Source organism: Aspergillus pseudotamarii (genome assembly GCF_009193445.1).
Source record: "Aspergillus pseudotamarii strain CBS 117625 unplaced genomic scaffold BDV38scaffold_4, whole genome shotgun sequence".
Classification (NCBI taxonomy): Eukaryota; Fungi; Ascomycota; class Eurotiomycetes; order Eurotiales; family Aspergillaceae; genus Aspergillus; species Aspergillus pseudotamarii.
This window is the reverse complement of record NW_022475018.1, coordinates 454316-470353: the sequence shown is the minus strand read 5'-3', so window position 1 is coordinate 470353 and position 16038 is coordinate 454316. Positions and strand designations below refer to the sequence as shown.

Below are 16038 nucleotides of genomic sequence, written 5' to 3'. Positions count from 1 at the left end.
TCGACGTTCATATCAGACACCCTCGGCTCAATTCTAATTGGCTGGAATGGACTGTATGGTCCGGTCTACAATTTCATGTCACACCGCCCTGGCAGAATTTCTTCTATTCTCGCGCCTCTGCATGAGTGTCGTCGTTCTAATACTTTGCGACTCATTCTAATTCAGTTGAGAGAAACATCTTTCAGGCTATAGAATCATGTCGGCCGACCCAGCTACAGTACCAGATCTCGATCTGGAGGACGAGCAGTATGACTCTGCCGATGACGAAGACTTCCAGGTAGATGCGGCCCAAGACGACGCCGACGACCTCACTGGTTCCGATAGCGAGGACGAGCCCATCGAGCCCGCAACCAAAAAGCGCAAGGCGGGAAACAAGGCACCGGAACAGGAAGATAATAATCTCGACTCGGGCGATGAAGCGACAATTCAAAAGGCTAAGACGAAAAGAGCCAAGAAGCAGAAAGGAAAGGACGAAGACGGGGATGATGAGGATGATGTTGATGATGTTGATTTTGACGACGAGGAGGGTGGCCCTGGCGGCTTTGTTCGGACACGCGCCATGAAGATGCGAACGTGCGTTCCTATATATCTTCTGTTCGTTGCTGCGTCCGATTAGTACTGACTTCGCTGTTGTATAGCCAGGAAGAGCGGAAACCTCTCGCGAAGATCGATGGAGCAACTGTCGATGTCGATGCGCTGTGGGAGAAGATGAACGCCCCTGATACAACTTTAAGATTGAATCCCTCGCAGACTGAGCAGAAAAACGAGACTCCGGTCGAAGAAAACAAAGACACGGAGATGCGTGATGGCGAAACCCCTGTCACTGAGGAAAAGCGACAAGCTAGTCAATACTCAGAGGAGATGGTGAAGATCAAGCGTACCTACAAATTCGCGGGCGAATGGATTACGGAAGAAAAGGTCGTCCCTAAAGATTCAGCGGAAGCCAAGCTTTATATGGCCAACGAAAAGGATGTCGAAACAGTAACCGCCGCCGATAACGCCGCCGATTCTAAAGAAACTATAAAAATCCGCAGGCCTCTTCGAAAGATCTCCCGCTTCGACCCAAACCCTACTGGATCCATCAAGAAAAGTTGGGAGAAGCAGCCTATCGCAGAAACAACACAAGAGAACGCTCGTGGCCCCAAGATCAACACCGTCGAGAAGTCGCGCTTGGATTGGGCTGCGTACGTCGATCAAGCTGGCATCAAAGACGAGCTCAAAACTCACAGCAAGGCAAAGGAAGGTTTTCTGGGTCGTATGGACTTCTTGGATCGTGTTGGTGCCAAGCAAGAGGAAGAAAGGAGAAACATGCGCTTGAAGGGGTTGTAAAGGACTTGCCGAACCTCTTTTTTTCGCATCGAGGAGTACAGATTGGTACAGCTTGGAACAGCTTTGCTATATCCAACACATACATTCCGATCTGTTTACTGGCCCATTTAGCCTGCGTTGTCCTCTCGAGCTTCGAACGAAGATAGGTATACATGAGAATGCTCTGCGGAATTGGATGGCGAAAACCTGACACCCTCGGTGCTCATGTTGGTGATGAGCTTGCTGACTATCAGCTCGAAGGGCATCCGTACGTGTGTCGTCTGCTGCTGTTGAACGGTAGTAGTTAACTCAGACCAGTAAAGACACACGTATCGCATATGCAGCTCCCCTATAGTCATAGGGACTTCCGATTCATTCTAGACAACCATCGCTTGGTCGAATGATACAAGCTGAAGAAACGGCTGTATCATGCTGATAGCCTCAAGGTCTTCGCATCGCTTCAAGTACGATTCTCATTTGTACGGCGCGAGTGCACCCACACTGTAACTAAACTACTGCAAGGACATTGTGACATGTGCACATAGATCCATTCAAAACCTCCTAATAATATGTACATACATCATTGCACAGCCTAACGCACCAATAGACATACAGTACTCGTAGAACATACAGCTTCCATCTTAACCGCCCCTTATACTGAACATTCTCAGTTGAAGCGAATAGACTGGCTAGCCTTGTCGCTACGGAACTTCCAGGCTGGCGCAGTGGAGTTCTCGCTCTTCTTGGGCAAGTACTTAATACCAGAGGAGGAACATCCAGAAGACGTAACTGGCACCGGATTAGCTCACTTGACAACATACAATAATGCATAGACTAGAGGCACTTACGAGTGTCAATTGCCTGGTACTCGCCGGTAATCGCATTGCCCTTGATGTTATAGAAATACCAAATCTCGTTCAGCGCACCGTCATCGCAGCCGATGTAGGGCTTCTTGCCGTCATGAATCGCAGCAAGAGCGGATTCGATCTCACTCTTTTTGTAGGTCTTGGAGGAATCGGGGACGATGCCGGCTTTGGCAAGAGCCTGGGATTGTTAGGCGTGGTTTCTCGGGAGCGAGGGGAAGAAATAGACAAGAACTATTAAAAGAGGTATAGAGAAAGGGGCTGAAAAAAGGAAAAAGATATGACAAACCTTGTAGCTATCCAGACCCTTGAAAAGGTCTACAGTCTTCTCCAAATAATCACCCACTTCCTTCTGCGGGGTGTAATCCTTGTAGCAGCTCGGTTCAATCGTGTTGATGCAGGTACCTTTTCGTTACACAAAGTTAGCAATCCACGAGCCTTGTAGTGGCGCTTACAGGCCTGTAGTGTAACCGATGCTTACCGTGCTTGTTCCACTCGTGCTCCCAGAATTCTTCATCATCGCCCTCATAGCTGGGCCAGTATTTCTTCATGTAGGACAGAAGTTCGGTCCGGCCCTGCTCCTGAAGAATGGCGGTGATGTTCGAGAACTCGCGCGACTTGTCGCAGAATTGCCCATAGCTACCATCGCAATTATCAGGCCTGGAAATTATCAGTTTTATCTACCATGTACGAGTGGTTCCGCATTTACCAGAGTCCGTGGATGGTCCATGAATCGGAAGGACCAGTTGGGGGATCTGTGTCCCAGAATTGTGTCTGCAGGAGGGCGCCTCCCGGGGAATTGAAGCAGCAGGAGTCCGCTACTGCGGTCGAGTTCTGACAGCTGAAGGGAATATCCTTCGGGCAGGACGGGAACTCGAACACTGCACCCGCAGCCAATTGCATGGCACTAAGGGCAAACATGCCCATGGAGGAGAGAGATGGCGTGGAAGGCATCGTCGAGGAAAATAGACCGATAGAAGCCCTAGTGAGGGAGAATGAAGAGAGATGGTAATGGGAGAGGCAGGCATTGCGCCTATTTATTTATTTAGCAGGAGCCCCATGTGGTCTACTCCGTCCAAAGACCAAGAAAACAAGCGTGTTTATTGACTAGCAAGGCATCACTTCGCTTCGACTGTTGATAGCGGCACATGCCATGATAAGAGGCTTCTGATTTGAGGGGAGATAGAATCGACCGGCCGATGGGGAAAAGCAATGAGGATCGGACAAGACCGTCAAGACCCGCTAATCTCCTGATTCCGTTAGCCACCAAATGTCGACCTCCGAGAGCTTTCAGCCAATTGCAGAACGTCTCGGTGGTCTGGAGTAACAACCGTCGGGGCGCCTTCGGTCCAAAGCAAAAGACTGGACAGAAAAATCAGGGCAATGTCGATCGCGGACGATTGCTTGAGCACCATGTATCAGAACGTTGCATCGGTCAACTGCACCAGTCGTATCTCCATTCTGCTTCGCCAGAGTTTGTGAGCATTATCTTCCTGCACATCTCTTCTAATTAAACCGTCGGTTCCACGTGTCTATCCAATTGATGTGAAGGGCTGAATAAAACGTCGGCCCGCTCTTTAGCTTCAGTCGAAAAGCGAGCTAAAACGGAACAGCGGGGGGAAGAAAAGACTAAGGAAATAGTTTCATAAGAATGTAATTAATTCATTGGGGGTGATTTGTGCGACGATGCGCCCGTAAGGCACAAATGGCCACAATACCATCAAGACACCAAGACAACAACAAGTGACAATCACAATAACAAGGGTCTGTGTTCTTCGCGCTGGTACGAAATGCCTTGGGCGATTGTTTCACTAGAAGACTTAGCGCAACAATACTAAAAGCGAAGGCCAGAGAGACCAACTGCTCTCGCCAGGACCAGTTTCGTGGGTGCACATGCGATAATATGACTGCAGCAAGAGAGTGGCTCTTGTAAACGTACTGAATCATGCCTTCACGCATGTTCCATGGTACATACAAATGTGTCACCGAAGCAGTAATCATTGAACATCATGATAGTAGGAAGGCAGCGATAAGCTATCAATTAGTCAGTTCTTCGGTCGCTATAGAACCAACGAGGGGGAACAACACTTCTAACGGCTGGAACTTCACTCGGAAATCAACGTTTCTATATCGCAATCAGCAGAGGCAAAATATGATATTCAATTCGAAATGTAACATTTTCAGTAACATCCGAGTCTCATGTTTCCGTCCGAGAATCTGGGGATTTTGATGAGCATCGACGCTGGTTTCGGCATAGAGTAATCAAGTCACATCACTGTGTGCATTTTGCGGTCTCACGATGATTGCATAAGCGAAAAGGGAGATTCCATTAATAATGTCGCAAGCTCCTGCGATCAAGAAGTCATCAGCAGATTCTTTAATGAGAAATATTTAACAAATAAATTTAATAAGGACAAGTCGAAGAAGTTGGGATGAGAGACCGAGCGCCCAAGATAAAGCGATGTCGCGTGAGCTTGTTCTGCTGGCCTGACAGCCTGAGGCTGCCTATCAAATACCCAACGTGCCCAAAAAACACATTAAGAAATGCCTACCTATAATTTCCCACTTCAATATCAGTGATGTACTGGCAATCATGCCTCGTCCGCGGATAACCGCAAGAGCTTGGATGTGTGGATTCATTGAGTCATAACACAGTCCGATACCGGAAAACTGTGTTGAGGTACTCCGTATAACTATTGAGAGAGGATGATATAAGTCACAAAATTATGATATCTACAACCAAGAACTTGGGGCCTCTGAGATGAAGAATATCGGCTACTCATTCCACCGGTGACGATACGGCGTCCAAATTAACACCCACGATTGGCCGGCGTTCCGAGATCTCAATTCAGAATATCAAACTGCAATGGCAAGCAACAATCCACCATTTCGCATTATCCCGGCGCATAGCGCAAAACATATAGAAGCAGCCAAAGCACTTTTTATGTCGTACACCGAATGGCTAGGCCTCGACCTTACCTTCCAAGGATTCGCTTCCGAGCTCCAGTCCCTCCCTGGTCAATATGCGGCACCCCATGGCGAATTATTACTAGCCTATAGTACCGAAGAGGAGATTCCTATCGGATGCGTCGCTGTCCGGCCTCTCAAGCAGATGTCGGGCGATAATCAACGAGACGTTCGAAGCCATAGAGGATACTGTGAGATGAAGAGGTTGTATGTCTCTCCCGAAGCACGGGGAACGGGACTGGGGAAAGCCTTGGTGAATTCCATCGTTGAGAGGGCGAAGGATCTCGGTTATAAGGAGATGAGGCTCGACACCCTTCCCTCAATGATGAGCGCCATACAGTTGTATAAGAGGGTGGGATTTTTGGAAATAGCTCCTTATTATGAGACTCCCTTGGAGGGGACGCTCTTTCTCGGTTTGGATCTTACGCAGAAAACATAGACAGGAAGTAGAACATCAGTCTCAAGTGCTTCCTAGAGATTATTAAGACCCGTAAATGTGTTCAGATACTAACTAAAGACTATGAATTCGCAATACTTCCAAGTCGTACTCAAATCAGGGATCTAAGAATTTCTCATCTTAAATGTCGCCCCGTTGAAAGAGTACAGAATACATCACACAACTAGTTGTATTGCCAAAGTTTTGAGCCAACACAGACAATATACAGAGCAGTCATGTCCTCAAACTCAGACCGTTGAGCTTTGACCTTTGGGAATAGGAGCATTCATCGTACGTGGATTCCTGCAGCATCCCAAGCAGTTGTTATCATACTGTCTTCGTATGAATGCAAGAACAGAGTAGCGACTGTCGATTCGAGCTTCAAGCAGACATCGGCATGGCCATAGTTCATCTTTCTTCGATGAAGTACATTGAGAGTGCGAGCCTTCGTACCATCGTAGAGCTATATAGCTATTCGATTGACGGCGTTAACGAGCATCAAGATTTAGAAGTCAGCATTCGTGAATAATATGTAGTTGCGAGACAGTTAGGTCAAATGTAAGCGATCCAGTTGGTTTGTACTTGGTGTAGAGACTATTAAGGGTGAATACATAAAGAGGGAGTCATGACTGAGAGATCATGTTCATACCGTGATCATAGACTCCGTATGCCGTTCCTCTACGGAGTGGAAGAATATGATCGTAAGAGGGCACCAAGCATCAGATAGGGGACAAGTCTCCAACATGGGTCCTCAACTGGGTAACACCCGCACCATTCGATCTGCGAACCAACAGTCTCACCGAATCTGCCAAGTCAAAGAGGTCACGTTGACAACTTCGAAACCCGCACAGTTCCTTTCAAGATGCAACCAAATCGCACAGATCTTGGGTGAGGGTAAGGCGAATAACCCTGCTGAAGAAGAGGATCACCCCTCCATGCATATGATATCATATAATCAGGCCTAGTAGTAGCAAACCAGGTTTCTGCAGGCGTAGTGTAACCATCTCACCGGTATCCCAGCACCTGGCTATTATTTGCTCATCGAACAAGGAGTCAGAAAATGATCTTTGCAGCAGGTCAAGTAAGGACGGGATAAGGAGAACCATTGATTCTGTTCTAGCAGGATTCTGGTGCAGATGGGGCGGGGGGCGATGGCTGAGTCGGTGAGGGAAATTACTTGGATTGAAATCACCCTCACCTGACCTTGGATGCAGGGTTTTGTCCAACGGCTCACTCGAATCACGCCGGCGGTAAGCCGTTGTAGTGCAAGTGAGTACTATATTACTACTACTACTAGTAGTAGTACTACTACTGCAATGGGTTGGCGGTATGGTTCATGCAAGGCTGCACCCACCGTCCATGCTCAGCCATTCTTTTTCTTTGGGGTCAGGATTGGACTTAAAAGCCTCCGCCGCATGATAAAACTATCATCCGACATCCATGACTTCGGAATTGTAGGACTGGGCTAAGAGAGCCAAGAGGTAGTATCCGAATGCCGCGCATTGTGACGGTGCTTAAGTGAACTCTGATTGCGAGTGTCGGGCGCATGCCATGAAGCTGATTATGTTGTGCAACCATCATAGAACCCAGTCTGATTACTAACAATACAGGAGGTTGGCCAATCAATGGGGCAATCAACCAAAGGTGCATCTAGAATGCTACCATGACATGGGGTTGGGACCAACATCGGTTCCTTGGAACCAAGAAAGTTCGATAGGAATAGGTATCTCGTTGAATGATGGTTACATTCCACACTCAGCATAGAATGTCCGTGCAGTGGTATATTTTAGTCGATGGTGGTACAAGCTGGAGAAACAAGAAGTCTTCACTGGGTGATAAACTGCCTCTTCAGGTTGGACTGGATGTACATCCTCCTGGATCACTACCAACAGTGGTAGGTGGAAACTTTTTCCTCGGGTCCACCGAGTAAATAATTCGTCCAATTCGCACGAGTCATGGAATGTAGCACAAATGTCAGACAAATTACGACCGGAGACCAACCAAAGGTACCTCGTACTTCGCCATCGGTGGCCAAAAGTGTCTAGACCAAGTATCAGGTTCATCTCAACATATTCGCCAAGCTCGCCAGAGACTAGTTTGGCCCCGCTTCTTCGCAGATCATCCCGCCGGTGATACTATAGATGACCTTGGTATGGATAGGCACCAACTTGTGGAACAAACTAAATAGACGCACTCCGACAGGTGAGACAAAATTGTGAAAGAAAGAAAGAAAACTGGGAAAAAAGCGTGTCTATTGGCACATAGTACAATTCTGAGTGGGGTTGGGTTGGTTAAAAGAAGAAAATAAAACAAAGAGAACATAATTAAAGCAGGTGATCGTAAGCGTGCATCCGGACGATAGACGAGACTCCAATCGTGTGGTAGGTACGAGAGATAGATAAGTACTAAGTTGTGAAAAGATGGTACGCGCTGGAAGGCCCGCGTAAACTATAGTAGACTTGTAAGCTTTACCCGTTTACTATTTGGAAATGAGGTATGTACTTCTTCCCCAGTGCCGATGATACGCGCCAAGAAAACCGTACAGGTGGGAATTAACTAAGTAACTATATATATATATATGAATAAATTAAAAAGGAGGCAGAAAATAGGCAAGATAAAGAATAATAAAAAGAGAAAAAGAAAAAGAAAATTGGTATATACTATGGAAAGGATCGACCTCTAGTCGTGTACCTCCAGACAGATCATCAATGGCTGAACAGCCCAGACGCGTTGGTGGAAAAGAAGCTGGACAAAACCATCGATCATACGTTATGGCATGTGGGGAATCTTGTGCATTAAGCTCAAGAGAAATCCTGGTTTCTGGAATCCTTAGTTACATGCCATAATTCCGACGTTGGGCAAATAATAGCCACCCAGCGGTGGTTAGTACTTCTTAGTCAGTTCAGCCAGCGAAGTCTGGTCCATGACTGTCAATCCCCGGGGGTGGGTGGGCTAGAATGACGATCCTTGCCCGCTTGTCCAATGTCGAGGTCCTTTTTGAAGCATTGTCAACAAATTTCCTGGGTTTCATGGTTCCGCCAATAGGGACAATGCCATTGGTCTGGAATGTGAGCTAGTGGAAATAGCAACAATGAGTGGGGCCGGATCGGCAGCGGTTGGACCTAACCTATGCATGAATGGACTACCCGACCTACGTTAGTACCACTGGTTATAGTCATACATCCTGTACATTACTATGTACATACATACGTGACGTTGGGCACATCCCTCCTGGTACGCAACTAGTGTGGTCGGACCAGATCGGATCACTCAGCCCCATGTTGATATCCGTTGTAGGTCCAATACACTCGAACCCTTCTTTTTTTTTTTTTTTTTTTTTTTTCTGCGAATACCACTGGACGCCTAGACCGGGGAGCTAGAGAACCCCCCTCCCCCATTACCCCCACGACAAGATGGAGAGAGCCTGGGGTGCTTGCGGAGTTCCTCCCATGATGTCCTACGTATGGAGTACTCTCTATCAGGCGATGCCATCCATAAAGCGATCGACACCCAATTAACTTTGTATTGATGATAGCACGCTAAGCCACAAGTGAGCCGCAAAAGCTGATGCATCAGAAAACCGAGAGGGGCCACAATACGAGACTAAGAGCCACTGAAAGGAAGTCATAATCAAGTTTTTTATTTCTCTTCTTGGATTTCAATTCATGTTTAGTCTCTAGTAATAGATTATTTCATGTAGTGTTGGGCAGACAATGGACCAATCAGATCAATAAACTGGACATGGCCGCACCTCAGCATACAGTTACCCCTTTTTTGTTGGTTCCTCCCAATGATGTCGTATTATTCGGATTTAGATTGAAAGCCTCTCCAAGAACAAAGGAAATAAAGAAAAAGGGGGAAAGAAATTGTGATGGAAATGAAAAGACAAAGGAAATATGCAACGTTCAACTAAAAAGGGTAAAATGTAAAAAGAAAAACATGGAAGATAGAATCACGTCAATCGCATATAATCAGAGCTGTTTTACAGAAACGCCGTGAAGCGCCGACCGAGGCCTCCGATGCCCCATGCGTCAGTAGCCATCTAAAGACAAAAGAGAATTAGGGTGTCAAAGGGTATCATATAGGGATCCACCCGTAATGTCCTTTCGTACTGAAAAATTTAATCTTCTAACACGTCAACACTGTATTCGCGGGTATCGGGCATAGGATCGTCTAGCGTTGAGCCGCGAATTGGGCGTCCATCCGGTGTAAGTTGTCCCCGGAAGTCCGGGTCGTAGTCTGGGCTGCTCTCATCAAGCGTGGCGACGTATCGGTTCCGGCCACCCCGCTTGCTATGTGTTTTCGTATAGTGGGCATTCAGGTTGTCACTGCGAGAGAAGGCACGCTCGCAGCCAGGTACCCAGCAGACATGGGGCTTCTCTTTTGAGTGGCTCTTCATATGTCTCTTCAGATGCTCTTGTCTCTTGAAGCGACCTTTGCAGCCTGGCTCCTTGCATTTGAACTGAACCTGTTTAATAATAGATGGGAGGTTCTCCAAAGACATGCTTTGTCGAGAGGACTGCTTCCTGATCATCTTTCTTGAAGGCTGACGCTGGAGACGGTTGAGGCCGTCACGGAATGGTGGCGATTGCTGGAAGTCCTCCAGGTAGTCTCCCGCACCACCGGACAAGCGGCTGATGGGTGTGTCAGGGCCAGATGCGGTGCCAATGGAGCAGGAACGAAGTGGCGTTGTGGGGCTGTGTGTCTTGAAAGTCTGGATAGAAGTAGGGAACTCAGAGTAAGAGGGTGGTGGGGTTACCGGGCCGACCTGAGATGGGGCAATGGTTTGAGGCGCAATTGATTCGGTAGCCTGAGGGATCCATGGCATCATGTTTCCCATAGACATGGATGGGGGCACCCTCTCCGCATGGTGGAAAATAGATCGTGATAAGCAAGGATTAGTGGTGGCCTCTGGCAGATACGCGGCATGAGGACGATAGTTACTGCGAACCATAGGAGGACATTGAGGCAGGGTGTGGGGGTATGGGAGGCTGTGTGTTCCGGTCTCATAGGTTTTCGGCGCATCCGATGGGAGCCAAAAGTGCTCCACGTTATCATCATAAGCAGACAGAAAATCGGGCATATGCATGCGTTCCTGTGCTTCCATGCCACCGTAAGACATGGCCATATTCTCATTGGAAGTCATCCCCGCCAGGCGGAAAGCACTTCGCATCGGCGTGGTTCCAGTATGCCGCTCGTAGGCATGTGCTGGGTATGACCCAGCGTCTTGCCACCCAGGCGAGGCCAGTGAGCCTTGGCTATAGATGCTGGTTGGGGTTGGCGTAGGGGAATCCATGGGCGAGAAGCTGGAAGTCATCGAGGGACACTCGTTGGAACCCAATGAGTGGCAGTCAACTTCAACAGTGAGATTGTTCTGAGCTCTCATATCTTCACTGTGTTGGGGTTCACAGTCTCTTCTTTGTATATCGATGTTTGTGCCTGTTCAAGCACTGTTTAGTATGGATAGGGTTGATAGATATGTCGAACAGTATCAAGAAAACGAATGTAAGACAGTATGTATGTTATGACACAAGATTACAATGTAGCGAATGTGTAGTCAGGTGGTACAATGAGGGAAGCTAAGACCAAGCAGGACAAGAGACAGAGAGATAGACAATATGTCTGTTGGTCTAACAATGAAGGACGATGTTGCCGAAGACACTTAGGAGAAAGAATGAAGGAAAGTCGGCATGGGATTAGAGAGTGTGTAAGGAAGGATGAAAGAGAGAAGGATGAATGTGAGGTTGAGGTTGGGGAATGGAGGAGGGCAGACGAGGTGAAATAAACAAATCGCTCGGGCATATAAACCGGAAGGGTAGAAGGACCGATCGCACTTACAAGTCGAGGCCATTACTATTCTCGGAGGAGAGAGGGCAAATGGAGACAAAGAGTCAAAAAAAGAGTTCGAGGCGCGTCGCGTGCCTGAGAGACCGAAGCAAGGCCAGGAATGTAGACTATAGAGTTCCTCGAGTAACCGGGAACAAATGGTTGAACGGAAGTTCTAACGAGGATGGGGGTAGACCGTTTCCTAGGAGCGCGAATGTCTCTGGAGTAAAGGACCGCGATATCGAGGATTGGCGTCGAGCAACGAATCTGAGTCGCGATAGCGCTTATTCCTGGTTTCTGAATCAAGGATGGGCCGGTTGAAAAGGTCTCAGTTGTATAGTTATAAGGAAAAGCAGGGAGGAAAGGACCAGCAAGGGACGACGGTTCCTGGGAAATTGAAGATGCAAGTGAGGACGAAATGTCTTAGAGTTATTAACGTAGATGAGAGCAGAACAGTTGTATTAAAATTAGAGATTAGAGATTCTGAGTCTGGTCTTTAAGATTGTTGATGAGTTGTTGAAATAGTGGGATGGAGAATGATGAAGAATGACTCTTTGGGGGGGGGGAGTCAAAGACCATATTATAGGTTTACTCTTTTCGTGCGAAACGACAGTAAGTAGTAAAGCATAGTAAAGCATAGCATAGCAAGCATAGCGAGGCCCGCAATGGGGGAAAAAAAATAATAATAATAAAAATAATATTAATATTTTTTTGAAAAAATAAAATTTAAAATAAAATAAAATACTAGTAGCCAAAAAAGCAAGAAAATCAGAATCGAAAATAGACTCTTGTTCCTGTTGCCCTACGGGACAGTAGTAACTTTCCTTTCCAACGAACTCCTCTCCTCCTCCCGCCCTATGGAGCCCCTCACATACCGTTTATTATTATTATTATTATTACATTTTTATCCTTTATTAATTTATTAAATTTATCTTCCCTTGAATAAGGACTAATAAAAAAAAAGATTCGCTCTAATTGTGACTATCTTATTTGGAGCAAATCAAAAAGTCTACTCTTATTCTCCTAAGTTTATCGTCACTGAGCCTTTGGGATTTACCCTCCTTCAATGACCCCCAGTGGACCCTTGTGAAACGCAGGTATGGTCACTAAAGATCTGCTTCCATTGAATTACCTGGTGGATCAATATCCGACCAATCTAGTTATGTTTCCACATCCATCGCCACGATCATCTTAGGAAAAATAGAAACCAAAAAAAAAAAATTTGGGAGAGAGAAGAGAACGAATAGAGAGGGGGGGTGGGTTACAAAATTCAAACGCGAGTGCATGAAACGAATAGGTGTGAAGCAATACCACCCCCCCCCCCCATATTGGAATGCTCCAACTTCAGAGTCTATTCGATCCGCAGCCACCGTAGGGGCCGGCCATGGGACAATAATGGTCATAGTAAAACCAAATAATACTAGATTCAATACATACGTGCATACATCAGCAAAACTCAACCTTAACGATGGGGATCATCAGGTCTATCGCAAGTCACCCAGATTCTCGGGAATCTTCCCCGGTGTCTACTTCGTCGGTAAGCGCTAAGACACTCCGTCGCACCGGGCTAACTCGCCTGGGCTGTAGTGCAGGTCTTAGTGTTCTCGACACAGGATGATCCTTATCCACCCGGTGTACGCTAATGCTATTTAGACTCACCCCATGGATAAGGTATGGAATCCTAAACTGTAACCTGTAAGACACTGGCGAAACCCCTCTCAGAAAATCCAAGAGAATCCAAGTCAATCAAGTTCGTCACTTTTGTCTAAGAACAGTCGAAACGGATTCGGTATCCTCCGTGCCCACGATCGTCCAGCCGCAGGGACCCTGAATGAGGATCAGCGCCACCAGGAAATCTCCATGTGGAGAAGGGGGGTTCGACCTCAACATTGAAACATTATTGACGATACATATTCGTAAGGGGACAACTAATAAATCACGATAAATCAACGGTAGGGTTTCGAACAAACTTGGGGGAAAAAAAAATAAAATGGCATAAACGCAAAATGGAAAATTAAAATTCGGGACAATTGAAGAAGGACGGACTAGTCTGCGAGAGTGAGGTCATTTCCATCCTCGTCTGCTCATGATCTTCATCTTGCTGCTGGCATATTTGGTGCACGGTTCAGGTACGCGACATGCATATTCTAGTACGCAAGAGGGCTAGTAGAAATATGGACGACTTGGGCGCCACCGCACACCCCAACGTTAAGCAATTATTATCGATTGTGTTCGGGTTTAAACGCCACCATCTAGACCACTCTAGTTAGGTCACCCTCGAAAGAACGAGCGGGGTGGGGTAGGGGATAGAAGAAAATAAAATAAAATAAATAATAATAAAAGGTTGGTGCTAATTAGAAACACATAAAATTCAAAATGAAAAAGAACCAAGGTCTTCCAAGGCTGGACCCTGACACTACTTGGAGTGATCTCTACCCCATACTTACTACTAACTAATTAGTATGGGAAAAACGTTCAGGTGGTTTAAAAAGTTCTACCAGTTCAACATCGTTAACCAAATCCCGTAAAAGTCTAACCAAAGAGGCAATGTATAAATACGATTTGGGATGCTTGATTACTTGTTTTATCTATAGATAGACGAAAGTGGTTCAACAATACAAGTTAATCCAAATTAAAATCATAACCGATCCCATAGGGCAACTTTAGTCATCCTCTCACCTTAATGAATGCCACCGTTAAGGGACAATTCCTCAGCCGAAGCTGGTTCAGTCGAACCGGGAGTAGAGGTTGGGGATGAATGTGGTTCCCTTCGGGTAACCCCACCCCCGGGGATATCGATCCATGATCCCATGGTTAGGGTCCAATAGATCGATATGGCAGAGCCAACCGTGATCTACAATGCGTGTGTTGGACCGCAGGTACTGGCTAGCCTCCCGAATGCGCGCTCGGGAGCCATCGAGGGAAATGAATTGACAGTTAGGTAAGATCGTCGGGTCGTGAGTGAAACAGGGTAAGAAGCTACTGAGGAGAATCTTGGTAGAAAGTCAGTTAGCTGATAGTCGGTCTGACTCAAAGTGTAATAAGTCCGGGGACAGACTTCCAAATCATGAGACTCCATCTGGGACTTTGGTTCATGAAGAGTGGACTGGAGCCTAGTACTGTGTAAGTCAACACGATAATAGTATTATTATTCAAGTGGGACCGTCGATACCCGTCCCCATTCTTGCCAGAAGACCCGCTATACACACTAGACTTGATGTTAAGCTGACGATCAGTGGTCAGACGCACATCATCCGCCAAGAGTCAGACTAACAATGGATTGGACCAGTCGAAGACCGAGGCATTGCTTAGTTTCTGCAGGTCTGAGATTCATTCCTTCCGTTTTGATTATACCAATTTTTCTTTTGACTTTATCTTTTTATTTTATTTTATTTTTTTTTCTCCCTAATTCTCGTTGCTTTCCCCAGTTGGGGCCAACCAGCCGCACATATCGCAAGCCCACCCCCCCCTTAAGCGTGAGGTAACGTATGCCAGATGTCTCCTCTCAATCAGAAGCCCAGCCTACCACCGCCACTCCCATTGGAATGTGGGGATCTGAGTCTTTCTGATGATGATAGGATCGAGCCGGTCTTTTACCCTCTCCTGCTGCGTCACAAACTTCTTGGGTGGGATTCCAACCTCGTTCCAACTTCCAAGAAAGCCCTGATTCCTGCACTCGTGGATGGTTGCTCTTATCACACCCAATAATCAATTTTTCCAACGGCCGCATCATTGCTGTGGACTTGAGCGATGCGTAGCCAAGTGGACTCCTACTCACCAAGCCATTCGACCGCCATTCCGGAAGCCGAGCTTTTTGATCTGTCACGCGTCAGTTGGTGCTCGATTCAAAAGATGAGGGGCTCTAATCATCACGCGAGAATGAGGTCTCATACTCGACCAGTCAACTGCCTGAGCGTGCACCGGAAGCGATGAGACCAGATCATACACCAATACAATAATCAAACGGCTACTGGTGACTTGTGTGAGTTTTTTCCGAGCATCGTGGGCATTCCCTCATGATCTCACCAGTATACGTACCAACATATTTTTGTGTAGCTATTCGGATACCACGGAGCTGTAGCCAAATCGTTGATTTCAGTTTAGTCTGTGACCTAACCTAAAGATCTCTTATCGTTTCGCTAGTTTTTACGTAGACAGACTGTTGTCTTTCTCCATCGCGCGATTGGATTTTGTTTGTTGACAAGGTATGCAACAGCAAGAACCGACCGGCAGACGCCATGTCACGTTCAAAGTCAAAAAGATCTTCGACACTCGAGTCGAATATGCATGGAACGAGCAGGCCGTCTAAGCAATGCAGCTACAAACAAGTGCGGTGTGTATACAACTGTCGCGATCCCTGTTCATTTCCATTTTCTTTGTATTTTTTAATTTATCTATTTGTTTATTTTTTTTTATTTCGCTCATTTAAGCTTTCTTCATCCTTCGAAGAAGTTGAACATTGGGATTGTGCGGGGGATGGTACGTTTGTTGCCTAACGGTTTGAATGGACAATTGCAATAGATTTATTTGAGTTATTTGTAAGGTCTCGCGTGGACATCGCCGGTTTACTAATAATAATAATAAAGATGACGGATCAAGACCTTTACAACAGTACCCCTTAGGGCACAAGAGTCAGTT

General features: G+C 46.6%; 7 protein-coding genes across 7 annotated transcripts; 5 read left to right on the top strand and 2 right to left on the bottom strand.

Moving 5' to 3' along the window:
- Positions 1–142: 142 nt before the first annotated feature.
- Positions 143–1851, top strand: swc5 (putative Swr1p complex component (Swc5)). Its single transcript, XM_032053303.1, has 2 exons — positions 143–573; positions 639–1851. The coding sequence occupies exons 1-2, from the start codon at positions 197–199 to the stop codon at positions 1327–1329; spliced, it is 1068 nt and encodes a 355-aa protein (XP_031918601.1). The 5' UTR covers positions 143–196; the 3' UTR covers positions 1330–1851.
- Positions 1822–3254, bottom strand: BDV38DRAFT_126006 (T2 family ribonuclease). The gene is made up of 5 exons (XM_032051208.1): positions 2881–3254; positions 2653–2831; positions 2461–2576; positions 2157–2352; positions 1822–2097 (listed from the first exon to the last, which is right to left on the bottom strand). Exons 1-5 carry the CDS (start codon positions 3123–3125, stop codon positions 1976–1978), a joined length of 858 nt encoding a protein of 285 aa, XP_031918600.1. The 5' UTR covers positions 3126–3254; the 3' UTR covers positions 1822–1975.
- Positions 3255–5037: 1783 nt separating this feature from the next.
- On the top strand, positions 5038–5577 carry BDV38DRAFT_278057 (GNAT family N-acetyltransferase; the record flags this gene model as incomplete). The annotated part of the gene is made up of 1 exon (XM_032058636.1): positions 5038–5577. The coding sequence occupies one exon, from the start codon at positions 5038–5040 to the stop codon at positions 5575–5577; it is 540 nt and encodes a 179-aa protein (XP_031918599.1).
- Positions 5578–6186: 609 nt separating this feature from the next.
- Positions 6187–6661, top strand: BDV38DRAFT_125920 (uncharacterized protein). The gene has a single exon (XM_032051206.1). The coding sequence runs from the start codon at positions 6270–6272 to the stop codon at positions 6537–6539; it is 270 nt and encodes an 89-aa protein (XP_031918598.1). The 5' UTR covers positions 6187–6269; the 3' UTR covers positions 6540–6661.
- On the top strand, positions 6662–7180 carry BDV38DRAFT_125921 (uncharacterized protein). The gene has a single exon (XM_032051207.1). It carries the CDS (start codon positions 6783–6785, stop codon positions 7041–7043), a length of 261 nt encoding a protein of 86 aa, XP_031918597.1. The 5' UTR covers positions 6662–6782; the 3' UTR covers positions 7044–7180.
- Positions 7181–9311: 2131 nt separating this feature from the next.
- brlA (C2H2 type transcription factor BrlA) lies at positions 9312–11317 on the bottom strand. The gene has a single exon (XM_032062491.1). The coding sequence runs from the start codon at positions 10958–10960 to the stop codon at positions 9695–9697; it is 1266 nt and encodes a 421-aa protein (XP_031918596.1). The 5' UTR covers positions 10961–11317; the 3' UTR covers positions 9312–9694.
- A 1478-nt stretch (positions 11318–12795) lies between these two features.
- On the top strand, positions 12796–13043 carry BDV38DRAFT_278055 (uncharacterized protein; the record flags this gene model as incomplete). The annotated part of the gene is made up of 2 exons (XM_032058635.1): positions 12796–12937; positions 12988–13043. The coding sequence occupies 2 exons, from the start codon at positions 12796–12798 to the stop codon at positions 13041–13043; spliced, it is 198 nt and encodes a 65-aa protein (XP_031918595.1).
- Between the last annotated feature and the right edge of the window lie 2995 nt (positions 13044–16038).

Coding starts and splice junctions, on each gene's coding strand:
- swc5 (XM_032053303.1), top strand. CDS start 197: ATGTCGGCCGACCCAGCTACAGTACCAGATCTCGATCTGGAGGACGAG. Junction 574..638: donor CGCGCCATGAAGATGCGAAC/GTGCGTTCCTAT, acceptor GCTGTTGTATAG/CCAGGAAGAGCGGAAACCTC.
- BDV38DRAFT_126006 (XM_032051208.1), bottom strand. CDS start 3,125: ATGCCTTCCACGCCATCTCTCTCCTCCATGGGCATGTTTGCCCTTAGT. Junction 2,832..2,880: donor TGGACCATCCACGGACTCTG/GTAAATGCGGAA, acceptor GATAATTTCCAG/GCCTGATAATTGCGATGGTA. Junction 2,577..2,652: donor GCACGAGTGGAACAAGCACG/GTAAGCATCGGT, acceptor TGTAACGAAAAG/GTACCTGCATCAACACGATT.
- BDV38DRAFT_125920 (XM_032051206.1), top strand. CDS start 6,270: ATGATCGTAAGAGGGCACCAAGCATCAGATAGGGGACAAGTCTCCAAC.
- BDV38DRAFT_125921 (XM_032051207.1), top strand. CDS start 6,783: ATGCAGGGTTTTGTCCAACGGCTCACTCGAATCACGCCGGCGGTAAGC.
- brlA (XM_032062491.1), bottom strand. CDS start 10,960: ATGAGAGCTCAGAACAATCTCACTGTTGAAGTTGACTGCCACTCATTG.